Source organism: Pogonomyrmex barbatus, unplaced genomic scaffold, assembly GCF_055798465.1.
Source record: "Pogonomyrmex barbatus isolate J1 unplaced genomic scaffold, ASM5579846v1 scaffold11, whole genome shotgun sequence".
Lineage (NCBI taxonomy): Eukaryota > Metazoa > Arthropoda > Insecta > Hymenoptera > Formicidae > Pogonomyrmex > Pogonomyrmex barbatus.
In genome coordinates this window covers 1,514,104-1,536,715 of record NW_028297107.1, presented here as the reverse complement: position 1 = coordinate 1,536,715, position 22,612 = coordinate 1,514,104, and the positions used below count along the sequence as shown (strand labels likewise).

The window sequence follows — 22,612 nt, the reverse complement described above, 5'->3', positions numbered from 1 at the left end:
AACAACACTGATCCTTCAACAATCGAAATATTTTTTTACGCTACCATTAGTTAGCGTACGTGTTGTGTTTACAAAAAAGTTTTCAATCCCTACATACATAAAAACATATTTAGCATACAACAGAGCAAAATTTTTATGTAAAGTATAACAATAAATTATATAAAATACGGGTTATTTTCATGGCATTTGTCTCATTTCGACTAATTAAACGGGAATGGGGAAACTTTGGTATACAACAAGATATATGTGTCTCGAGAGTGTGACAAAAGGACTACGGAATTAAGGGCTAATTGTCACATTCATGAGCGTGTAATTTCCGCAGCTGGAGGCGTGCGGCCGACTTCTGTGCTGCGTGCAGAGGCTCTGCAGAAGTGCAACCGACGAACCCGCCGAGCATAAGATCAACGCTCGCGGTCGGCGAGGAGCAAAAGCGGAGCCTGAGCTGGTGGAGGGTCAGGGTCCCTCGGGCCCGGAGGATGGAATGCTCGCTATGCCCGTCAGTCCAAGTCCCGCGTCTACCTCGTCGCAGGAGGACGCCTGCAAACCGCCGCCGCGCAACTGCTATCGTCTCGTTATGCTCGGCAGTGCCCGGGTTGGGAAGACCGCCATTGTAGCACGGTAAACACCTGAAACTGACAAGCCACGACGTTTAGCTTTAAAATTTTTTTTTTTTTTTTTTTTTTTTTTTTCATTTACGATTGTCTATCATCATCCATCGATCTTCCTTCTATATTAATAAGAAATTTTATCACCACAATTTTATTAAACATATGATATTACATTATTTTCTTATATTTTCCTAAATAATTTTTTTAGAAGTAGTATTATATAAAGATATACAAAATTTTTTTATATTTTTTGCTTAAAACTAAAATATCTTCTATTTAGGTTTAACGTTTTCTATTAAGGATGATTTTAGTCAATCGGTGTTCTATGTTTCAATATTTCGTGTGTTTCGGGGCTCCGATTTCCTAAATTCTGTTGTGCTCCCTTTCACCGATCGATCACTAATAGCGAAAACAATGTTATTCAATTAATCTTTGAACCGCACTACTGGCTCCACCACTATGTGCCGCATTATTGTGTTTGCTATTGTTACTCGATCGCTGCCACCGTGCGATAGGATATCGAAAAACTCGGCCGCCTCGTGTCTCCAAGAACAAACGGAACATAATTCTTCCAAATTGGATCGAGCTGTTGAAATTGTGACCTACTCGTATTTCTTTTCTCATCGTCGAACGAAATCAGAGAATGACCGCGAGTTATTAAAGAAATGATAAAATTCCTCACTCTGGTATTGCGCGTCGATTAATGTCGCGGTTTTGGGAAATGTCGAAAATTTGCGGTTCGGTCGGTTTGAAGTTATGTCTACTATTCTAAATTGATCGCAATTACGAGACTCCCCTTGCATGTTAAGCGAGTTTTTCGCTCATGCGAGCGGACACTGACTACCAACGAGCCCATTTCAAAAATCGAGATAGACGCTTATTTTCTCATCCACAAATGTGTCTCTTTAAACAGTCGGTGTGATGATTAACTTCGTATTTATCATTCTCGTTCATTGGTTCGAACCCGTATCTTCGGAAAATACATAATTAAATTGCGGAAATGCTTTATTTATGCTTTTTCTGAAACGTGTGGAACACAAAGAATGAAATTATCAAATACTATTCATTAATTAACGTCGATGATACAAAAAATTTTAGAAACCGGATACGTATTTAAATTTAAAACCCAAAAAGTAACAAGCGAAAAAGATGGATTAAAAAACTGTGGAAATCAAAATGGACGAGAAGCGTCCATGTAGATAAAATCTCTGCCGTTTTACATTTCAGATTTCTATTCAACAAATTCGAAGAGAGCTACACACCGACGATAGAAGATTTTCACAGAAAACTCTACAGGATCAGAGGCGAGGTTCATCAACTTGATCTTCTAGACACAAGCGGAAACCATCCGTTTCCGGCGATGCGACGATTGTCTTTCCTGACTGGTAAGGCTTTACCTCCCTCGAGAAATGCACTGCTTCGTTTCAAGTAGACATCGCGTTCAAGGTGCCGCAAAGTATTCGCGCATTTCCGTTGAATATGAAAATTTAATTCTCGACAGTGACATTCCGCTTTTATCGCGGCAAAAATTGGTTCAAGAAAAATTAATGGATATTTGACTCTTGTATGAGCGGGTAAAAAATTGCACGTTAGCGGTCGACGTGTTGCAAATGCACCGCGTTGCATTTTGTATGAGAACAACGCCGCAGACTGTGGTAGAACGGGAAAAAAAAAGGTCATAAAGACTCAGACGCTTCTTTTTTTTTTCCACGAATACAGTTTCGTAAATCTTTAAGCATTCAAGAGAGCCGGTCGGTACATACGAAACGTCGGCTCATCTAAAGATTAACACCATACTTTTATCTTAATATCCTCCTCGACGGCCGAGGAAACTTTCGTTCTTTCGACGTGGCCAAAGAATGCCTCGAACCGTACCGATATTATGGGAAAAGATCGTACCGAATGTTTCTGTCGTCGGATACGCGCTTCGTAAGTTTCACGACTTTCGTCGGAATCCTCGACACCAATAGTTCACTATGTCGTGCACACGGGAAAAGTTCGGGGTAGACCGCCCGGGGTGAATGTCGGCTGTTACGAAATTTCAGCGAAGTTCAAATACGAAATTATAGCATCATGCGGTTCCGATTAAATTTTACAGAAATCTAAACGAGAATTGTATGTTCAACGTTAAAATATATTTTTCGAAAAATTAAAAGAACAGAATCGATGGAGTTATTCCTTCCTTGTTTATGTTGTTCTGTATAAACATTTTATCAAAGAAATCAAAATTATTGAAATGAAGAATTATATTTTAAATCACAATTCATTATTCTTTTCTGTTTGACTATTTTTTATTTTTCTCCTTTTGATAATAGTATGAGCTAAAATATAATATAAATTGATTGAAGCTCGCGTAAATATTCTTATTAATTTGTCTAATTGAGTCTCTCTCTTTGTATACAATACATATAATTCCTTAAATATGATTGATCTTGAATTTCATTTATATATTAATGTACGGCACTTCAGTACTTTAATTAATCTTCATGATCGTCACGATATTCAACGGTGTTAAACGATAAAATAGGATATTCGAGAACCGAGGAACGAGGGGTAAGAGGGTGATAAGTGGCAACTCGACAAAGTATCGAAGGACGTACGTTGTATTTGCGAAAACGAAATGGAAGAAACGTACGAGGGGTACGTTCGCTCGATAACTCAGTTTCGTCCACTTTCCTTTTTCTTTTCACCACTCGGTAGCTTTGTCCCTGCGGCACACGAGACCGTTTGTGCTCCGCTGATTTTGCACGTAGATCTCCCTTGTCCCTCGTCATGTCGCGTTATCACCTGTACCCGATAACCTGATATCGTATACCATGCTGTCGGATGCGCGACAATTGCATCAGTATCGCGATTGTCAAGACGGAGGACAGATCCTCCCAACTGAAAATACATATTTACGCTTGGACATATATACGTACAAACGTCACGTCTACCGATACAGAAACGTAATCTAAGTTATGATCTATGCATAGTATGCAATTCCCAAAACGACACTATCTGGCAAGACAATAGTGAATTATAGTATAACGCGACATGCTCACTTAGTGGCATTAAAATACGAAAAATTTGACAAGCTAATTTAATTTAATTTCATGATTGGGGGTTCATCAAGTGATTTTATTATACTGTCAATTATAGATTAATTACAGATTTTTATTTTTATTTTTATCTTGATAACGTAATAAAAATATTTTATGATTAAAAATTTCGTTAACGTTTATAATTGTATAAAAGTTTTTTTAATAACACTTTCGGAAATGTACACAATCGAAAAGTTTTGGTAACAATTTGCTCCCGGGATCTGGCTACCCCGATTCGCTATTTTTAAGCGGAGTTGCACAAATTGCATCGGACAGAACCGATATTCGCCTCTCAGTTATTGCTCCACATGCGCCTACAAACGGCAATGTATCGTCGCATGTTGCCAGTAAGGTTGACCTCACGTAGAAGCGCACGATAAAATTAGACACGTAAATCCGAAGAATTTTTAAATTGCCGTCCGCTGTGCGCGGAAATCAAGAGAGCCACCGTCGATGGGAATTTCATCGCGGCATGTTTAGTTTTGTATTCCGTTCGGTGCTCGTGCCGACGGAAATTCCGCGCATTCGACAGAGCGAGTCACGTTACGCGTTTCGCATTTTTCTCGGTGCCCCACCGAGATCTCTTAATAATTCATAAATCGACCGATTGCCGAAAACATTTTGCGCATAAAAATGTGCGCGAGCGATCGCGCCACGGGCATCACGTTCACGCAAACGATCCTCGTCTCGGACATTTCGAGTGTAAACAAGTGTAATTACAGATCCTTCTTGATTTTTCTAATAAAACATGTATCAAATATAACTGTAAATAACGTGTCATGAAAGGAGGGTTGTTTTTTTTTTTTTTTTTTTTTTTTTTTTTTTCGTAAATGCGATCACGCGCAGGGTTAAGATCGATTTACACCGTTGAGAGCGGTGGAAGAGGTTTCCATGAGCCGTGAATCCGTTGTCGATCTACCTCTGAACACGGAGGAACGCGATATGACCCCGATTCGAAGACAATGAGCCTCCAGACGGGGCTCCGGCTGTTGCGAGAAGAGAGAATTCCTTTCGACACCAAAGACACGAACTTTGCCGCATAATGGCTGACATACATATATTTTCATCTCGCGGCGAGAACAATATCGGGCCTGCCTGGCGTGTTTCGCGAGAATAAGATGTCTCTCGCGGTGCTCCATGTGGTAGCCGCGAGGCGACAAGGTTTTCGAAATATGGAGGTCAAATCTTTCAAGTTCCTCGGCGAAACGCGATATGTGAAGACAAAGTGGAACTAAATGAATTAGCTGGGTGAACTAAATGGATCATCTTTGAAATTTAGGAATTATATTTGCGAGGAAAATAAATTTTGTTACGCGGAAGGTTTCACGGAAGCGTATCACGAAGATATCTCGTGTAGTTTAATTAAATTTTACATGTTTAAACTTCTAGTAGCGGCGTTTACAATTTCGTGACCCGATTGTGTAATAGATATATCTTCATAGAAAAAAGAAAAGTCGAAGAGTTTACACGCAAGACTAACATATCTTTTTATGTCACCAGATCGATAATTAGAGGGATATATATATTTTCAATGCATATATAAAATTATTTTATCGCGTCTCACAAAATTAATAAGATAAATAAAAGTAATGGAATTATTAACGGCATATAATAATATATAATTATTATGTTATTAATTAGTAATTATAATTATTAAATTTATAATAATAATATGTTAATGATGATAAATTTCTGACGGCAAAATGAGAAAGCCGAGGTCTGTTTAGACTTTATGCCATTAATGCGCGGTTAATGACAACGTTGTTATTATTATGTGCGACACTTGATGATATCTTTTAAGCGAGAGAATATGCGATAATAAAACCAAGTGAAGCGGTGTGTTGGCAAAGCAACGTTATTACCGAGCTTATACGTTCTATACGCTCGACTCGTCGAGTTTCTCATTGGACGAGCGTTTTGTTCGTCTACGAGAACAGCCGGTTGATCCTGCTTGCCCTTTTGTTCGCGACGCGTTTTTGTCGGAAACAGCGCGGTAACAGCGCGCTCATAGACGCGACGAGACCCGGAATCGTTACGCCACCGCAACGTCGTCAGGGTGGATTTATAAATACACGAGGGCCGCGCCTCTTGTCCGCCGTAGAAATAAATCCGTCAGGATAAATATTCATAATCCACGCGTGTCGCGCGCATGTGACTCGCGTGACTGTTATAATTAGTCCGTATGCAACAGCGTGCAGCGACTTCCGTCCGGTTCGAAATAATTGCGATCGATGTTGCGCGATAGGAGCTCGAAAGAGAGGAGAAAGAGAGGGTGGAAAATTCAAAATTCCTGTGTTATCGCACGTGCCGCGGAAAAACCGCGTCGCCGTATAAACTGAGACTGAGAAAATATATAATTCGTTCGATTCGTATGTGTTCGTAACATTAATATTTAACGATTCGGCGTTTTGAGAATAAATATTCGCCACGCGATCAAAAATACAACGTTCGATCAGTTTCGACACGATAACCGATTTCGCAGGGGACCTCTTCGTCGTGGTGTTCAGCATGGACTGTCGGGAGTCCTTCGAAGAAGCCATCAGGCTGAGAGAGGCGATTCTCGAGACTAAAGTGAGCGCGACCCAAAGTGCTACGAAGAGCAGAAGGGCTCACTACAGTCTGAAGGTCCCTATGGTCATCGTGGGGAATAAATGTGATAAGGATGTAAAGTACGTTTTCCGTTCACTCTACTCTAGTCCCCTCGAACAACGTCGTTATTGAGCGTCTTCGAGCCACGTAATTATTTTACTGACAATTCTCTCGTCCTCTTTACAGGACGGTCACGGTAGAGGAGGCCGAGCAATATTGCGTGAGTCAGGACGAGTGCTGTATCTTCGTGGAGGCTTCCGCGAAGCGAAACTATCACGTGGACGAGCTTTTTTATCAGTTATTCGTAGTAGCGGGTCTACCTCTGGAGATGGCTCCGAATCATCACAGAAAAGTACCCCTCACCTTTGGCTCGCCGACCATGTTGCCGCCATCTCAGGTACGTAACAATATTCAATATAGCGTTCAGTACGGCGTCCTGTAATTCATTATAGCCTAGCTTCTTCGAAATTAATCAACCGTTTCTGTAACTGAAACTCGATCGCGGAAAATCTGATTAAACCCGATAAAGAATGGCACGACACGATGCTTGTCCGCCCGGAGTCGCGATCGATTAAACGAGCATTACCTTTCGTGATATCGAGAGACACGGCTGAAAAGCCTTAAAAAAGCGACGCTTTTATTTTCCAGCCGCGACACAAAGCCACCCTCAGTATAAAACGTCGACTGAGCGACGCTTGCGGCGTCGTGGCACCAAACGTACGTCGTCCCAGCATAAGGACGGACTTAATGATCATGCGGACGAAGACGTGCTCGCTCGCGGCTGGGAATGAGAACAATACACCAGGATCCAGGATCACGCTTAGAACGGGAAGACCGGAGTCCAGGAAGGCCTGCTCGATACAGTGATATTGCAAACGATTCTCACGCACGCGGACAAATCTCTAGAAATATGATAACGCGTTTGAAAACGATCTTCGGAAACGAGTGTTATTTATCATTTATATATTTTTTTTTTATTATAAATTTATTATAATCCTGGTACGAGATCCTTTTTATCTCTACTTACGTTATAATTGGCGTTTGTTATTATTATTTTAACTTTTCAAATAAATTAATCTCTTTTTATCATCTCTGGCAGAATGAGGTAAACAGAGATATAACTATATTTGCCCAGCGGAAAACTTCACATTGTATTGTGAATTATGCGACTGAAACTTCCAGGTTTACAATTGTCAAACTTCACTACGAATATAAACACGAAGCGACGCGAGTGCTCGCGAACGAAGATCGCCAATGGGAAATCATATTTAAACCGACCACGCTACTCGCCTTAATTAATTAATGGAATATAGCTTTAGCGTAATGTCCCGAAGGTAACACGTATAATTAACTTAAGATGTGACCGAGTGAGAGAAAGAGACAGAGAGGAAGGGGAGAGAGAGAGAGAGAGAGAGAGAGAGGTAGGTAGGTAAGCCGTTACGTTAATTAATCGTTGTCGATCAAATGTTAAACGGGAAATCGATACCTCGATACTGATGAGGATGAGATCGTTTGACATTCGACCAAAGGGTTCTCCGGTAGCAGCGAGATGACCGAAACTCACGAAGAACAGCGTGTATCTCTCTTATCAGGTACAAATTTTTATCGGAATTACTCTCAACAAAGAAATCTCGAATCGATCGATTTGCGCGATCGTGAATGAGAGGTCGAGAAGCGTCAGCGCTGTATCAACAATAAAAGAGAGATTGAGAAATGCGGTGAGAAAGCTTTTTACTGGATTAGTTAACTGCGTAGCCTTACTCGAGCTCCGACACGCGAAGGAGCGACGTTTATACTTCCGCATGAGATCTAAAGCGTTGTAATTCCATTAATAGCATTCGAATCAAGGAACGAATATTTGACGGTAGCGTCGTTCCTTCCGTTGAATCTTCCGCGCATACATATATATATATATATATATATATATATATATATATATATATATAATGTAATATATATATATATAAAATAATGTACTATATCATCAACTTTCGTTAAGGATATAAATAACTCTGAAATTAATAATCTCACTTTGTGGCATATCTCGCGTCCAGTTCGTACTTGGTTTGCCGCTTTCGAGGCGCGTGACCAACGAGACCACATTGTTAACGACGAGACTCACGTTACATACCACATGCGTATAAAATCAATCGATATTTCCGTATCCCGTATCTCCTTTTCTACGCATCTCGAACTCTGTCGAAACGCATCGGGCGAGCGCGCGTAAAATTATTATCTTTCCATCAGCTCGCGTATGAATACAAATTTAAATATAATCAAGTTACAAAATATGTATATAGAATTAAAATTAAATCCAAAAGCGCCGTGCCCGTTGTTAGCAGCGGATTTATTTGCGGGACTTCTATACAGTTTTAGCTTTTCGACAATTATGTGAAAGAGAGTTAAGTATATTTATCCGAGCAGAAATTGCAAAAAAAGACTCGTTGATATTTTGTGAAATATATCCATCTCAGTTCAAAGAGGTATACTTTTCTTCACACTTATCCGATAGATCTCGATAATTAAATATTATAGGCACGTCTCTCTCTGGTGTGTGTGTGTGTGTGTGTGTGTGTGTGTGTGTGTGTGTGTGTGTGTGTTCGAGATGTGAATAAGCATTTTTCTTTTCTTTCCATAGACTCGGCTACAGTACTTACTCTCTAAGGTACAATCAATTTGACCAATTAGGCAGCTCCGTAAGCTGACTCTGACCGAAAACAAGCGCAAAGCTTCATTGAATAGAGATTTACATCGCTGTAAATGGTAAACAAATAAGCAAAAAGAAATGATTAGCCGCGAACATGCACAATTATGTTCGCATTTTGTATCGAATAAATGACATTTTCTCCACATTCTCGCGCAATTCTCTGAGCCGAACTTTCACCCACTCCCGAAACAAAGCGGATATTGAAATACCGTGGGGTGTCCCGGAACGCGTTTTTGTACGCGTCCGCGATAATACTTTGGTCCGTGAAGCGAGAAATCGCTTGCTCCGATCGCCTCGAGCGAGAAATTGACTTAAACCAGATTTCCGTCATTAGCGCCGCGGGCTACGATTTGTCGATTATCACCCTCGGCGAACTGCTCTATCTTATTGGTTTGATCGATAACTCGTTAGTCGAATTTTCTCAGATATTAATCGCTTCAATATGGCGAGAAATAGTCGTTGTAACGCGATGAATACGATACGGTTCCATGCGCGCATTCATTAAATTTTCGGAAAAAAGCTGCATTATGCATTCCCGACAGAATTATTTCCAATGGCAATTACAAGTGGAGCGATAAAACTTTCTCCAGGAGGCATGAAAAATTTAATTAACATTTAATTGATATTATGTCTAATTGATGTGATTGATATTTGGAAAAATGCATTTTCGTAATTAACACTGACCTTTTGTGTTTCTCCTATGTTCTATCGCGCTTTTTTTTAATAAGAAATAATCAATACGTGTTATTCATTGGTATTAAAAGCCCTAGAAAACCTCTTTGTTACCCGAAAGCTAATACAAACATGAGTTCAATAAAACTGAAACAAAGAGACGTGAATGAGTTTTCGTTGTTCGATTGAAAGTGGCGATTGAAAGCGACCCATAGAAATAGTACTCGAGATAACCGTGTTAAAAATACGGCGTCAAAGTATACCGGGATCTTCTTTTAGCATGATAAAAGATTTAATAAGTAATTTTATCCCCGTATATAATTACTTATCTCTTAAAGAATCTCGCAAATTCTTAATAATAATACTATATATATTTTCTTCTGAGATAATCACATTTTTAAGATAGTAGTTATTTTATGATACGCTCGTAAATTACGACATTTATAATCTTTGTGATGTAATTCTAGCATTATTTTAAAGAGAAAAAAATCAACTTTTCGACAAAGTGAACTGATCTTTGAAGTTCACTTTGTTGATTCATTTGCACATTTAATGTTATCTTAGACATTTACATTTATTTATTTTATATTATAGTCACGATTTGGCTTAACAAAAACTTTTATTTAATTTTATTTTTAAGAAAGATAAATAAACACAAATAAGCACAAATGTAAATATTAATTTTAATGACGATATGTATTATATGAAAATTTTTTATGGGAGAACTTTTGGCACAAGATTTAAGATTTACGGCTATTCAACTTTTCCAGTTTATATTTTTAAAAAAGATTTACAACTCGCAAAATTTTTGAAAAAAAACTGCTATGCATTGATAACGGTTTCGGTTTAGCAAAAGGCCGTAAATACGCCACGCGCGCATTCCACTGTCATGGAATGTTTAATTAAACTCTGACGAGAACTTGAAGAATTCTAGACACTATGCGACACACTGGAAGTCTCTATATGTCATACAATTTGCATCTTCACTATGTATGTTGTTAAGACGATATTGGTTTTAACGTTTTACATGCGCGGTCTTTCGCACAAGGCTGTTATAACGAAGAAACTTCTCACATTACAATATTGAAAGCGTTCTTCAGAGTGAGGAGTGAGAATTAAAGTGAGAAAAAGCGGGGAATGCAAATATCTTTATAAATTATTTTTAAATATAGATGTTAAAAAGATAAGAAAAATAACGAAAAGTAAAAAAGGACACGGAAGTAACGGAAATCTTATCTGTAATTAAAAATAAGCATAATAGCGCATATTATTAATTAACTTTTTTTTAATGAGATTTTTAATGCACGAATAAGCATAATTAATATCTATATTCTTACATTAATATATTTATATATTTGTTAGGATAATAGATAAGATATTAAAATAAAATAATTAAATATAAAAATTAATATTAACATTTGCACAAAATAATATGCATAAATATTTCTTCAAAATATAATAAGAAAATTATAGCATTTGATAAAGCAAATGATTTAATATTTACGCTAAAGAAATCATATTTGATCTTTAAATATTCTTTAACATGTGCTTCGTGCAAATATATACTCCACGAAAGCATGAGAATTAAAATTAACATTTAGACCGTGAAGCATCTGATAAATAACAGGTATTTCCACGTAGTTCCCGCGTTGATTTCTTTTCCCGTATGTTTTAAAAAGCTTTTTAAATTTATTTACATCGTTTGAATTATTCAAGAAATGCAAAAGAGACAGATTACAGGTATTTCATACTCAAAGAGGGCATCGCGTTTTCAAGAAAATCAATGCGTATCTTCACGCAATTTCTACCCTTCGAAATCTCATTTGACCCTTTTTCCCTCATTTTGAACCGTAGCGGGGGAAGGGGGGGTCAGGGGGGGGGGGAGGAGAGGGTTGAATTACTAAAACCACCGGTTATCATCCCCTCGTCAACGCGCATGCACGCTACCTCACATCGACCTTTCCACTCTTGGACAGGCGTTTCGAGAGCGCAAGCGTGCTGGCCATACGCATAAGCTTGTTGACCACTACGTCAAGATACTTCAGCGATCGCTCGGGCGTGGATCAAAACGTGAAAACGGGACGGCAGAAGGCAGAAGGTGTAGTCCGCGCGACCGATAACGTCATTCTGCTTTATTACACTGAGATAACGCACGCGACGCTACGCTTGAAACAGCTCGACGTGTAGTCGTAAAGCCAAGCGCGACTGCTTGCGAAGGCTGGAACGCGCGTGTCATGGTCTTCCTCTTATATAAGCGTTATCGCCTTGGAATTACTCCAACAGTGCCAGTGCGTTCGCTGGCCGCGTAGTGAGCATTCGCGCCGTAGATAAACACATCCGCGAGGTACGTCGAGAGAGAGAGACCCGTCGTGATTATATCGACGTAAAAATTTACAGAAATATCGTAAGGTAAATGTAAAATAATTGTGCAAAATTTAACGGGGGGGGACCGGGAAATAATTTTATTTATATTTATATTGAGAATTAAATTGAGAATTACAGGAATTTAAAAAGGTAATTACAACGTAAATTCATTCCCGTGAGAAGAAGTAAATTGAATTATATCGATTTTGAAGTCGCGTATATTATTAACCACTTTTCAAGAGTTAATTAGAGTAATTTGCATAATTCGAGCATTCATTGATTAACCAACACGCCGGTCGTAAGAAAAAATAAATAAAACAAAGAAAGCTTCTTTTCTAATTTTCTAATTATCTTCTTCAGTCAATCAAATGGGAGAATATTATGGAAAGAAGTAAAGTCTTTCATTTAAAGTATATTAAAATGTAAGCTTTATTAATATTTGTATTTATAGCTGAGTAATACATCTGCAAAAAAATTTAAGAACAAAGTCCTAATTTCAGAGATATTTCAAGATATTATCAAGATTATATTATCTTTTTCAGGACTGGATTCTTTCATAAAAAGCGTTTTACGAGTGCTATCGATCGATCGAGACATTCTGCGGTGACGTGTCATAATTTGAATCTACGATGAAACCGCTCAAGATAACAAGTTGAGTTAACTTACACAATTCGTGGGACTAATATAACTCGACTTCGTCGGAAACGCCATAAAAATGGCTAGCGACGGACACAGTAAAAACATCTTTACATACGATACGCTGGTGCACGCGATATCCGGTGCAGCGGTGAGTGTCTATTTTACATGTCGGAAATCTTACACGGAAATGTTACCCTATCGCCATGGGATAACTTTGACATTTCGACATTTCAGGGTAGCGTCGTCGCAATGGCGGTCTTTTATCCCTTAGATACCGTGCGAAGCCGTTTACAATGTAAGTTGTATTCGCGTCTGTCGAATACATAACAAATCAACTATGCGCTCGTTTCCATCGCAAATGCATCGACGTCGGCGAGCAGACCGATTTGATTTTATTAAACGCGATGTCACTAACCGATGGCGCAATATCCTGCTACTTTATTGTCACGATTTTTTTATCATCAATTGGCATCAATAATACCATGTCATGTTAAATACATGCTATGCACAAATTCTTCATTATTATTTCTAGCTGTCGAATAGTTTATGCTATTTTACTGTGTACTTTATAGATTTTTACGTAGACATCCATTTACATGTATTTGCATATTATCTCATTTTACCATACGATTTCCATTAAACTTTGAACAATGAAAAGAAAGACAATAAATATTTTGTTGCCATTTCATTACCATCTTAATTATTGATGTTTGTGCTATTTAAGTGTTCCATAGATTCATCTTTTATTCATTCAGATATTTGTTTACATACATTTACATATTATTTCATTTTGACGTATGATTTCCGTATTGGATATAATACATTAAAAAAATAGTAAATGATTTCTTTTAAATGCTAATTTAAATGCTTATAAAATTATAAAATTAAATTATAAAATTTATTTTAAATTAGGATTTGTCTCAGAATATTCAAAATAAGATATTAACATCTCTATAATATTATGCCATGTAATTATAAACAAGTTGAGAGAATCAGAATATAAATATATATAAAGTGTTATTAATATATAAAAATATATATTAATATATATAATATATATTTTTAATAAAGTATAAAGTATATTAAAATAGAATTATATACATAAAAATACGTGACATAAACATAGAATCTTGAGTCTAAAAATTACATAGATTATTCAAGCTGAACTCAATATATAGAATAATGTACAATATTATCTCAATGTACAGTATTATCTATATCACAAAACATATATATTTTCCGCGTGCTATGTTACAAAAAATACTACAAAAATTATTTTATATATTATCATATAATATACAATGTACATATGTATGCGTTCTATATATTTTAAACATAATAATAATATTGTTATTTAATGAATTTGAATTTTATACTGACGCGCAAAAAATAGAGACATATAAATTGAAAAGACTAATATTACTTATGTTATTGTGCAATTATTTAACTTGCTCTTCTACTTATAGTGGAAGAAGGACGCCAATCGAAAAGCACGTTAGCTACCATACGAGAACTCATTGCGAAAGAAGGACCGTACGTATACATCGTTTATCAAATATACTTTCTCAAAGCGAATTTCACGCATATTTTATCTCGTAGTACAAACGAATGAAATCATATAAATTATGACAAATATTTTAAGAAATCAGTTTCTCCTTAATTGACTCTAACATAAGCACATGGCTAAAAGATTTATCTTGTGTTATTAACATTTTTAAAATGCGCCTCTGGTATAACTCAAGTGTCATTCGTTTCTTCAAGGTATACATTGTATAGAGGTATCATCCCTGTTCTGCAGAGTCTATGTGCGAGTAATTTCGTTTACTTCTATACATTCCACGGATTAAAAGAATTGAAAAGTAGAAGGAATCAAACGGCTGGCAGCGATTTGCTCATCGCATCGATTGCTGGTACCATTTCTTTTTAATAAAGATTCAAAAACCTTAAAACTTATGTTTTAGTTTTAGAGATATAGATCTTCTTTAAATAATTGAAACAATGATGTTTTTTTAATTACAAATTATTAAAGGAAATAACTAATTAAAGAAAAATAAGCAACATATTTAATTTTATTTAATTTTATTTAAAAGAAATTTTAATCTTTTTAATTTAAAATTATAATTTTTAATTAAATTTTCAATTATATCTTATTTGAAAAGTATTAATTAAAAATTCTTTTATATTAATAGAATATTTTAACTAATATTAAAATATATTAGGTTATATAGAACAATTGACGAAGGAAAAATTTTAATTTAAAATTTTCTTACAAGTAACCTTTTTCAAACGTTCAAACTCCGATTTTTTTTAAATTTAATTCAAGATATAAAAAAATGGCCTTTTATTCCACTATATAGTTAAAAATAAGATACTGTATATAAGTGCTATACATAATATTGAGCAATTACTTTTTGTACGAAGAATCATCTCTTGATATCTTGAATCAAATTTCAAAAAACGAAAAAAAATCGGAATTTTGAAGAGGGTTATTCCTTAGAGGAAATATAGATGAAGAATTTTATATATAACATTGGTAGACATTCATTATGTATATATCTATATATATTCATATCAGGTGTTATCAATGTTCTTATCACGACACCCTTGTGGGTCGTAAACACAAGATTGAAGATGAAGGGCATTGGACTTGCTCCAGAAAGAAATAACAACGAGTATACTACTCTATGCGGTATGTTGGCATTTCTTAAGCATTTCTTCGAAAGTATGTAAATATTCATTTTTAAATGGTAAATGGGACTCTTTAATTTTGACCTATTTTGTATTTTCAACAATTTTGGCTATTCCAATTATTCGGTTGATCATTAAAATAAATCTCAGTATTAATATATCGTGTAAGTAACGATAATAACGCGTTGCATATATATTTCCTGTTTGATGATACGTATACTATACATCAATCTATATATACATCTATGGAAATATGTGTCATTAATATATGTCATTATGTCGTGTATTTATTCCATCACTTAAACCATGATATGAGCATGATGTTACGTTATCGTTGATAAATATGTCATCTCGCCGACTCATGAATATGAAACTAAGTATATTGTAACGTGAATTAATTGAAAAAAAAGTTATCGTTTTTCTTCAGAATTATTCTATCATTATAAAAAAATTGCTTGGTCATTTTACATATACATGCATGCTAATTGAGATAAAAACTGCTTCAAATGATAAACTGATAGCACGTTTAATGGAAAATAGTATAAATAATGTATTATGAAAGACAAATAATTTTCTGAAATCTACAGCAAGTTATTTTTAGTAATCTAAAAAGAAAGAGAAAAAAAATTATTTTTTATAATGTGTAACTCTTTATCTATATTAATTATTTTCTAATGAAATTTTACAGATGGTCTTGTCCATATTTGCAAGTACGAAGGCTTGAAAAAGTTGTGGGCGGGAACAATACCAAGTCTTATGCTCGTTGCGAATCCGGCCATTCAATTTATGACATATGAGAGTATCAAAAGAAGGATCAATATATCTCTTGGCGGAGCTCAACCACCGGCATGGGCTTTCTTCGTTATGGGCGCGATAGCGAAAACGATTGCCACAGTGATAACGTATCCATTGCAGCTTGTGCAAACAAAATTGAGGGTATTAAATATTACTAACATTTTCACTTCGTGTTTTATAAAAAAAAAAAAAATAAATTACATGTCATAATCTAATTTTAATCGCAAAATTATTTTAATTTTAGCATGGAGATAAATATCCTAATCTGCCTCCAGATGCAGGCACATTGCAACTACTAATTTACATTTTAAAGTAAGAACGCATATAGAACTCTATATGAATATGTAATATATTTATTTTACATTTTATCATTGCAATTTATATATCGCCACTGACATAATCATATAAATTTTGTGCGCAGAAAACAAGGAATAAGTGGCTTATATAAAGGGATGGAGGCCAAACTTTTGCAGACTGTCTTCACAGCTGCTCTGATGTTCCTAACTTACGAGAAAATCGCACGATTTGTTTTCCGAATACTTTTGCACAAACCTCTTCTTAGATAACGATTCATTTCTAGTAATACATTATTAAGAAACAAACTTAAATCTCAAACTTAAATGAATCTTAAAATTAAATTTTATACATTCCCACATATGTTATCTTCTGCCTATAATTTTTTATGGATATATATAATAAGTTTCCATTAACTATTCATTACAATACAGTGATTAATTGCGACAATCAGTGGTAGTAATTTACTTTTATTAAAAAAAAATTTGTTAATTTTTTCAATGTTTAATATATTTTGTATGCTTTACTTTTATCGAGCAAAAAATATTGTATGTCAGGATTAATGTCAGGATTAAAAAATTAATTAACAAAAAGATATTTAAGATTCCTGTTGTTTCATTGCAGCCATTTTGAATTATGATGAAGAAGTAAGAAAACACATGATGAAAATTTTTGTGAAATATATTAAAATATATTTAGAATTAATTATATTTAGAATTAAATTGTGATTAAGGTATAATTTATTTTTAAATAGATTTATTTTTAGATATGTGATCATTTATTAATTATTGAAGTAAAAGAAAAATTTTCGATATATTTTATAAGTTTTATTTAAATGCCAAAGTTATTTTATCAAAAAAATATTACTATTTTAATATATGTAAAAGTTTTTATCATATGTTTTCTCACTTCTAACGTCATAACTCAAGATGGCTACAGTGAGAGCTGCAGCCTTAAAGCAATTATAGGCTATGTTCCAATTCACACTCATAGCGCTTATAGTATCACTTTATCCTTGTTATTTAACAAATGTTAAACAAGAACAAATGATGCTTGCAAGCGCTGTGAACGTGAATCGGAACGCAATCATAGTGTTCTATAATCGAGTTGATATTGAAGTACACGTAACTCAACAACTTCAACAAATTCAATGATAAGTTGTCATTGACAACGTGTTAAAAGTGGTTAATCAGATGATAGAATTTGTGTAAGTATCTAAGAAAAATGTGATCATTGCGTGAGAGACTGGCGAGTTCACGGAAATCGCAGCATCGCTTTCGGTACAAGTTGAATCACTTGGTGTCACCGCTTCTGCAAACGCGTAAAATAAATACGGGACAGCAAGATGAAAATGCGAAACATGTAACTGCGTATCACAAAAATTCCCGGAAAATTGATCGCAGACGATCCGAGGCGCTATTAAAATTTTTGGCTAAACTTAAAATACGCAAATTATCGAAAAGTCAGGCACGGATTAACGAATGCAAATCCGTGACTTCTAAGTAAGTGTTTGCAAATAAAATAAAATACATCTTCTACTATTAAAAGTAAAAACTGTAGGAATGCATTGCATTTTTTTTATGCATTGCATTTTTTTGTGAATGAGTTATATTAATAATATTTTTTAAATGTGAGGATATTTAAATTTGAATTTCTAAAATGTTTTATACAATGTTTAATGTTTCTAAAACCAAATTTTAATTATTCATAGTCGATTTTATTAAATTTATTAGAAATATGTAATTAAATAAGAGATAATTAGCAATAATAGACAACGATTTTAGTTATAGCATTAGTCATGCTGGAGACACGATGGATCTGCCATTGCATCGCAACACATACGAAAATGCGATCAATAAAGAATCAACCAACTTAATAATTGTTGCGAAAAATAAAACGGAACCAAAATTCCCCTTTATATCTTACAATTATGAGGCAGCTATTAGTCAACCAGATATTCCTATACGTTCAAAAGTTGATAATAACACAAGTTGGTCAGAGCCCATTGACGAATTGTCGGCGCCAACCACAACAAGAAATCTGTATGCTTGTGGAAAAGCAAATGTAACTGTTAAAAGAAGAGGAATTACTTTTAAATCGAAGACACAAGTAAAGAAATTTACAAAAAATCGTCCACTATTATTGTCCTGCAATATTGATAAGATTAAAGAAAAGTCGATACCTTCTTCGGAAATTCAAGATGTCAAAAATTTTGAAAAGGAAAATAATTATGATGTTACTCTAAATCGCAGACTGTCGTTTAATTCTCATCAAGTTCGTTCTAACAAAATTTTTTCTTTAGATCTATTAAATTTGAAACTAATCTGTATAATATTTAAAAGGATTTAATACAAAAGACACCAAGAATCGTAAAAAATGATAAAGATCTTGTGAATGAAGTTGTCAGTGTATCTCAAGAAAATCCCAGTAAAATTAATAAAGATACAAAACCGTACATTCATAAAAATAAAATCAGTAAAATTCCACGTATAAAACCATCGCTAAAATCAAATTCCTTTCAACCAGTATATGAAAAATCATGTGTTAATGCGGTATATAACTATATTTGTATTATATGTATTTATATTGTTAAAATGTATTTTTTAAACAATTTTAATTAACAGAGTTCAAAATTATCAATGAAAAATGAACTAAAGTGCTTCACAGATATGAAATCGCTCACAAATAATGAAGAGGAAAATGTAGTATTTGAGTATGCAAGTAAAATAGGAAGATAATTTTTTTTATAATTTATACGGACAGGATAATTATATTAGTGAATGATTATTAAATCTATATCTTATTCTTATATTTATGCATAGATAATATAATTAAATTTTTACTAAAAGCCAAAAATTATATTAAATAATTAATATCTAATTAATTTTTAGTAATAAATATTAATATATGACATAGATTTTTCGAATAATTATTTATTTTAGTATTTTAGTATTTTTATCGCATTTACATAACTGTATCTTGTTTATAATTATGTAATTTACAATATAATTAAATAATTTGCATAATTTTAATACATTGGAAAGCAGTTTAAAGAAGGAAACATCGAATGCAATGGACTCGCAAAAATTGAAAACCAAGAATGTTTTGCAAACTGTTCGCGAAAACTCGTGAGTATTTGAAAAGTTTTATTATTTACTTTTTATATGTTAGAAAATTATGCAAATTATCCAAGTAGAATACTTTTTGGTTAGAAATCTTTGGTGTCTTGAGAAAAGTTCCGAGATGGATGCTGATGAAGAGTTTGAAGGAGAGCCGATAACAACAAAGGAATTCCCAATTGTTACAAGTGCTGGCGATGATCCGCGCTCTGCCATATTGTTAAAAAGTTTAGCGTTAAAATGCGAATGTCAGTCATGCAACGATTACAAATATGCGTCTATTGATCAAAACACCGAGACTGAATCCTGGAGCTCTCCTGAGATAGAAAACACAGAAAAATGGTCAAAGTAAAATATTTATTTAAAATAATTCTACAAAATGTAGAAATTTTAGATTATGTTCAAATGATTATTATTTATAAATAATTTTTAAGCAGGAAATCAGTAAGACATCGTAAGCTTATCGATTTGAGCTCTGAAGATTTAAATTTTTCGGATGATAACGTTGTTAATTATAGCCGTGTCAAGACAAGCAGAAAAGACGATAGAATGACAAATCTCGCAAGTCGTGGTTGTTTTACGAAATCATCAATGTCAGTTAATCATACAAAAGTGAAAACTTATGAAACTACTAGTTCTTCTTTTTTCAATGTCTTTTTTGATATTGTTTTCTGGCCTTTTGTTTTTTTTCGTGCGAAACGATGATATTGTATTATAATTCGAATATTTTCTATTTCTTATTATTGATTTCTCAACATTTAGATTCACTATAAATGATATTTTTTTCAAAATGTATGCATATGTGAAAATATGAAGTATGAACGAGAAACAACTTTGACACAATGTAGTAAAGGATATGTATATTCATTTCATTTACAAATTCATTTATTTTTATTATTAATAAAATAAAATCTATATATATATATATATATACATAATTATAAGATTTAATTAAATTATTAGGTTATATATACATAATTTTATATATATATATATATATATATATATATAAAAATTAATATTTAATGAAATTTAATATTTTTACCATATTACCATATTATTATATTATCAAGCTGAAAAATGCGAGAAATTTTCTCATAATAAGATTTGTAATTCTTTCGAACTTCTATCACAATTTAGTTAATAAGAATATTGAAGGCTATGAATCTTAAAAATTCTTTTTAAACAATTTTTTTTTTAATAAAATTAATTTAGTTGTGCTTAATTTTATAGTTTTGTATCTTTCTATTTCAAAATGTATTAATATATTGCGATACACTTTTATGATCAACGCACGCAATAAAATCAAGTATTGTCTACTGGAATTAATTAAGCAGAATGAGAGAACTAAATTTCCTTCCTCTCTTTGGCCTATATATGATCAAAATTTTTGGCTAAATAGTCAGAATTGACATGGAGCAACGTTGTGTACGTGCAGTCGTATATAATTACGGATGAAAATAAAGATATATCATCTAGATATATATATATATATACATATATATACATATATTTACGGATGAAAATATGAGATAATATATGAGATATATGAGATAATTACGGATGAAAATAAAGATATATCATCTAGATATATATATATATATATATATATATATATATATATATATATATACATATATCTTTATTTTCATTCGTAATTATATACGACTGCACGTATGTTATATATAACACAACGTTGCTCCATGTCAATTCTGACTATTTAGCCAAAAATTTTGATCATATATAGGCTCAAAGAGAGGAAGGAAATTTAGTTCTCTCATTCTGCTTAATTAATTCCAGTAGACAATACTTGATTTTATTGCGTGCGTTGATCATAAAAGTGTATCGCAATATATTAATACATTTTGAAATAGAAAGATACAAAACTATAAAATTAAGCACAACTAAATTAATTTTATTAAAAAAAAAATTGTTTAAAAAGAATTTTTAAGATTCATAGCCTTCAATATTCTTATTAACTAAATTGTGATAGAAGTTCGAAAGAATTACAAATCTTATAATGAGAAAATTTCTCGCATTTTTCAGCTTGATAATATAATAATATGGTAATATGGTAAAAATATTAAATTTCATTAAATATTAATTTTTATTCAAGTTTGGTTGTGTCATAAAAATATTAAATTATTTAATAAATTTTATGTTTCTTTCTTTATGTATACCATTTATTTTTGAATATATATTTTGCTTATAACAATTAACACAACTTTAATCTCACATTTTTTTATAAGCAAATTTTAATAATTAAATTAAAAAAAAAATTTTTTTTAATTTTACCTTAAGTATCTTTTTTTATTTTTTATTAAAAATTTTTTTTTAAATTTTATCTTAATTTTATCTTATTTTTTTATAGAAACTTAACTATATTATATATTAAAACTTGACTATATTATATTGATACTATATATTAAAACTTAACTATATTATATATTAAAAATGTGGCAAATCCAATCTAAAAGAGACGTGTGCCTTAAAGTAAAATTTGTTGCTCCTTTTCCATGATAGATATCCTCATTTAAATACGTTAGCACGTAATTTTATATGATATTCGCGAACGGATATCATCTCTAATTTTAAAATTACGTGCTAACGTATTTAAATGAGGATATCTATCATGGAAAAGGAGCAACAAATTTTACTTTAAGGCACACGTCTCTTTTAGATTGGATTTGCCACATTTTTAATATATAATATAGTTAAGTTTTAATATATAGTATCAATATAATATAGTCAAGTTTTAATATATAATATAGTTAAGTTTCTATAAAAAAATAAGATAAAATTAAGATAAAATTTAAAAAAAAATTTTTAATAAAAAATAAAAAAAGATACTTAAGGTAAAATTAAAAAAAAATTTTTTTTAAATTTAATTATTAAAATTTGCTTATAAAAAATGTGAGATTAAAGTTGTGTTAATTGTTATAAGCAAAATATATATTCAAAAATAAATGGTATACATAAAGAAAGAAACATAAAATTTATTAAATAATTTAATATTTTTATGACACAACCAAACCTGAATAAAAATTAATATTT

The 22,612-nt window shown here is 33.0% G+C and overlaps 4 protein-coding genes across 6 annotated transcripts; all 4 read left to right on the top strand.

The window, feature by feature from the left end:
- Positions 1-481: 481 nt before the first annotated feature.
- On the top strand, positions 482-9,132 carry LOC105426866 (GTP-binding protein Rhes). Its single transcript, XM_011638267.2, has 5 exons — positions 482-618; positions 1,836-1,993; positions 6,174-6,360; positions 6,467-6,677; positions 6,929-9,132. The coding sequence occupies exons 1-5, from the start codon at positions 482-484 to the stop codon at positions 7,145-7,147; spliced, it is 912 nt and encodes a 303-aa protein (XP_011636569.1). The 3' UTR covers positions 7,148-9,132.
- A 2,580-nt stretch (positions 9,133-11,712) lies between these two features.
- On the top strand, positions 11,713-17,032 carry PMP34 (Peroxisomal Membrane Protein 34). 3 transcript variants are annotated; one of them, XM_089070746.1, is made up of 10 exons: positions 11,713-12,068; positions 12,384-12,445; positions 12,566-12,810; positions 12,897-12,957; positions 14,129-14,195; positions 14,424-14,572; positions 15,238-15,351; positions 16,039-16,286; positions 16,390-16,457; positions 16,567-17,032. In XM_089070746.1, exons 3-10 carry the CDS (start codon positions 12,739-12,741, stop codon positions 16,709-16,711), a joined length of 924 nt encoding a protein of 307 aa, XP_088926872.1. In that variant the 5' UTR covers positions 11,713-12,068; positions 12,384-12,445; positions 12,566-12,738; the 3' UTR covers positions 16,712-17,032. The 3 variants fall into 3 exon arrangements, with proteins under 3 accessions (XP_088926872.1, XP_011636571.2, XP_011636570.2); XM_011638269.3 differs by lacking the exon at positions 12,384-12,445 and having other exon boundaries at positions 11,713-12,003; XM_011638268.3 differs by lacking the exon at positions 12,384-12,445.
- A 134-nt stretch (positions 17,033-17,166) lies between these two features.
- Positions 17,167-19,456, top strand: LOC105426869 (uncharacterized). Its single transcript, XM_089070748.1, has 3 exons — positions 17,167-18,713; positions 18,782-18,991; positions 19,064-19,456. Exons 1-3 carry the CDS (start codon positions 18,252-18,254, stop codon positions 19,175-19,177), a joined length of 786 nt encoding a protein of 261 aa, XP_088926874.1. The 5' UTR covers positions 17,167-18,251; the 3' UTR covers positions 19,178-19,456.
- A 5-nt stretch (positions 19,457-19,461) lies between these two features.
- On the top strand, positions 19,462-20,122 carry LOC105426870 (uncharacterized). Its single transcript, XM_089070747.1, has 2 exons — positions 19,462-19,567; positions 19,652-20,122. Exons 1-2 carry the CDS (start codon positions 19,512-19,514, stop codon positions 19,908-19,910), a joined length of 315 nt encoding a protein of 104 aa, XP_088926873.1. The 5' UTR covers positions 19,462-19,511; the 3' UTR covers positions 19,911-20,122.
- The last annotated feature ends 2,490 nt before the right edge of the window (positions 20,123-22,612 follow it).

Excerpts from the sequence above, each read along its gene's own strand:
- LOC105426866 (XM_011638267.2), top strand. The coding sequence starts at position 482 with ATGCTCGCTATGCCCGTCAGTCCAAGTCCCGCGTCTACCTCGTCGCAG. Across the intron at positions 1,994-6,173 it reads ACGATTGTCTTTCCTGACTG|GGGACCTCTTCGTCGTGGTG; the intron begins GTAAGGCTTTAC and ends CCGATTTCGCAG. Across the intron at positions 6,361-6,466 it reads AAATGTGATAAGGATGTAAA|GACGGTCACGGTAGAGGAGG; the intron begins GTACGTTTTCCG and ends TCCTCTTTACAG.
- LOC105426870 (XM_089070747.1), top strand. The coding sequence starts at position 19,512 with ATGGACTCGCAAAAATTGAAAACCAAGAATGTTTTGCAAACTGTTCGC. Across the intron at positions 19,568-19,651 it reads CAAACTGTTCGCGAAAACTC|AAATCTTTGGTGTCTTGAGA; the intron begins GTGAGTATTTGA and ends CTTTTTGGTTAG.
- PMP34 (XM_011638269.3), top strand. The coding sequence starts at position 12,739 with ATGGCTAGCGACGGACACAGTAAAAACATCTTTACATACGATACGCTG. Across the intron at positions 14,196-14,423 it reads CTCATTGCGAAAGAAGGACC|GTATACATTGTATAGAGGTA; the intron begins GTACGTATACAT and ends CGTTTCTTCAAG. Across the intron at positions 16,458-16,566 it reads CTACTAATTTACATTTTAAA|AAAACAAGGAATAAGTGGCT; the intron begins GTAAGAACGCAT and ends TTTTGTGCGCAG.
- LOC105426869 (XM_089070748.1), top strand. The coding sequence starts at position 18,252 with ATGGATCTGCCATTGCATCGCAACACATACGAAAATGCGATCAATAAA. Across the intron at positions 18,714-18,781 it reads TGTCGTTTAATTCTCATCAA|GATTTAATACAAAAGACACC; the intron begins GTTCGTTCTAAC and ends AATATTTAAAAG. Across the intron at positions 18,992-19,063 it reads AAAAATCATGTGTTAATGCG|AGTTCAAAATTATCAATGAA; the intron begins GTATATAACTAT and ends TTTAATTAACAG.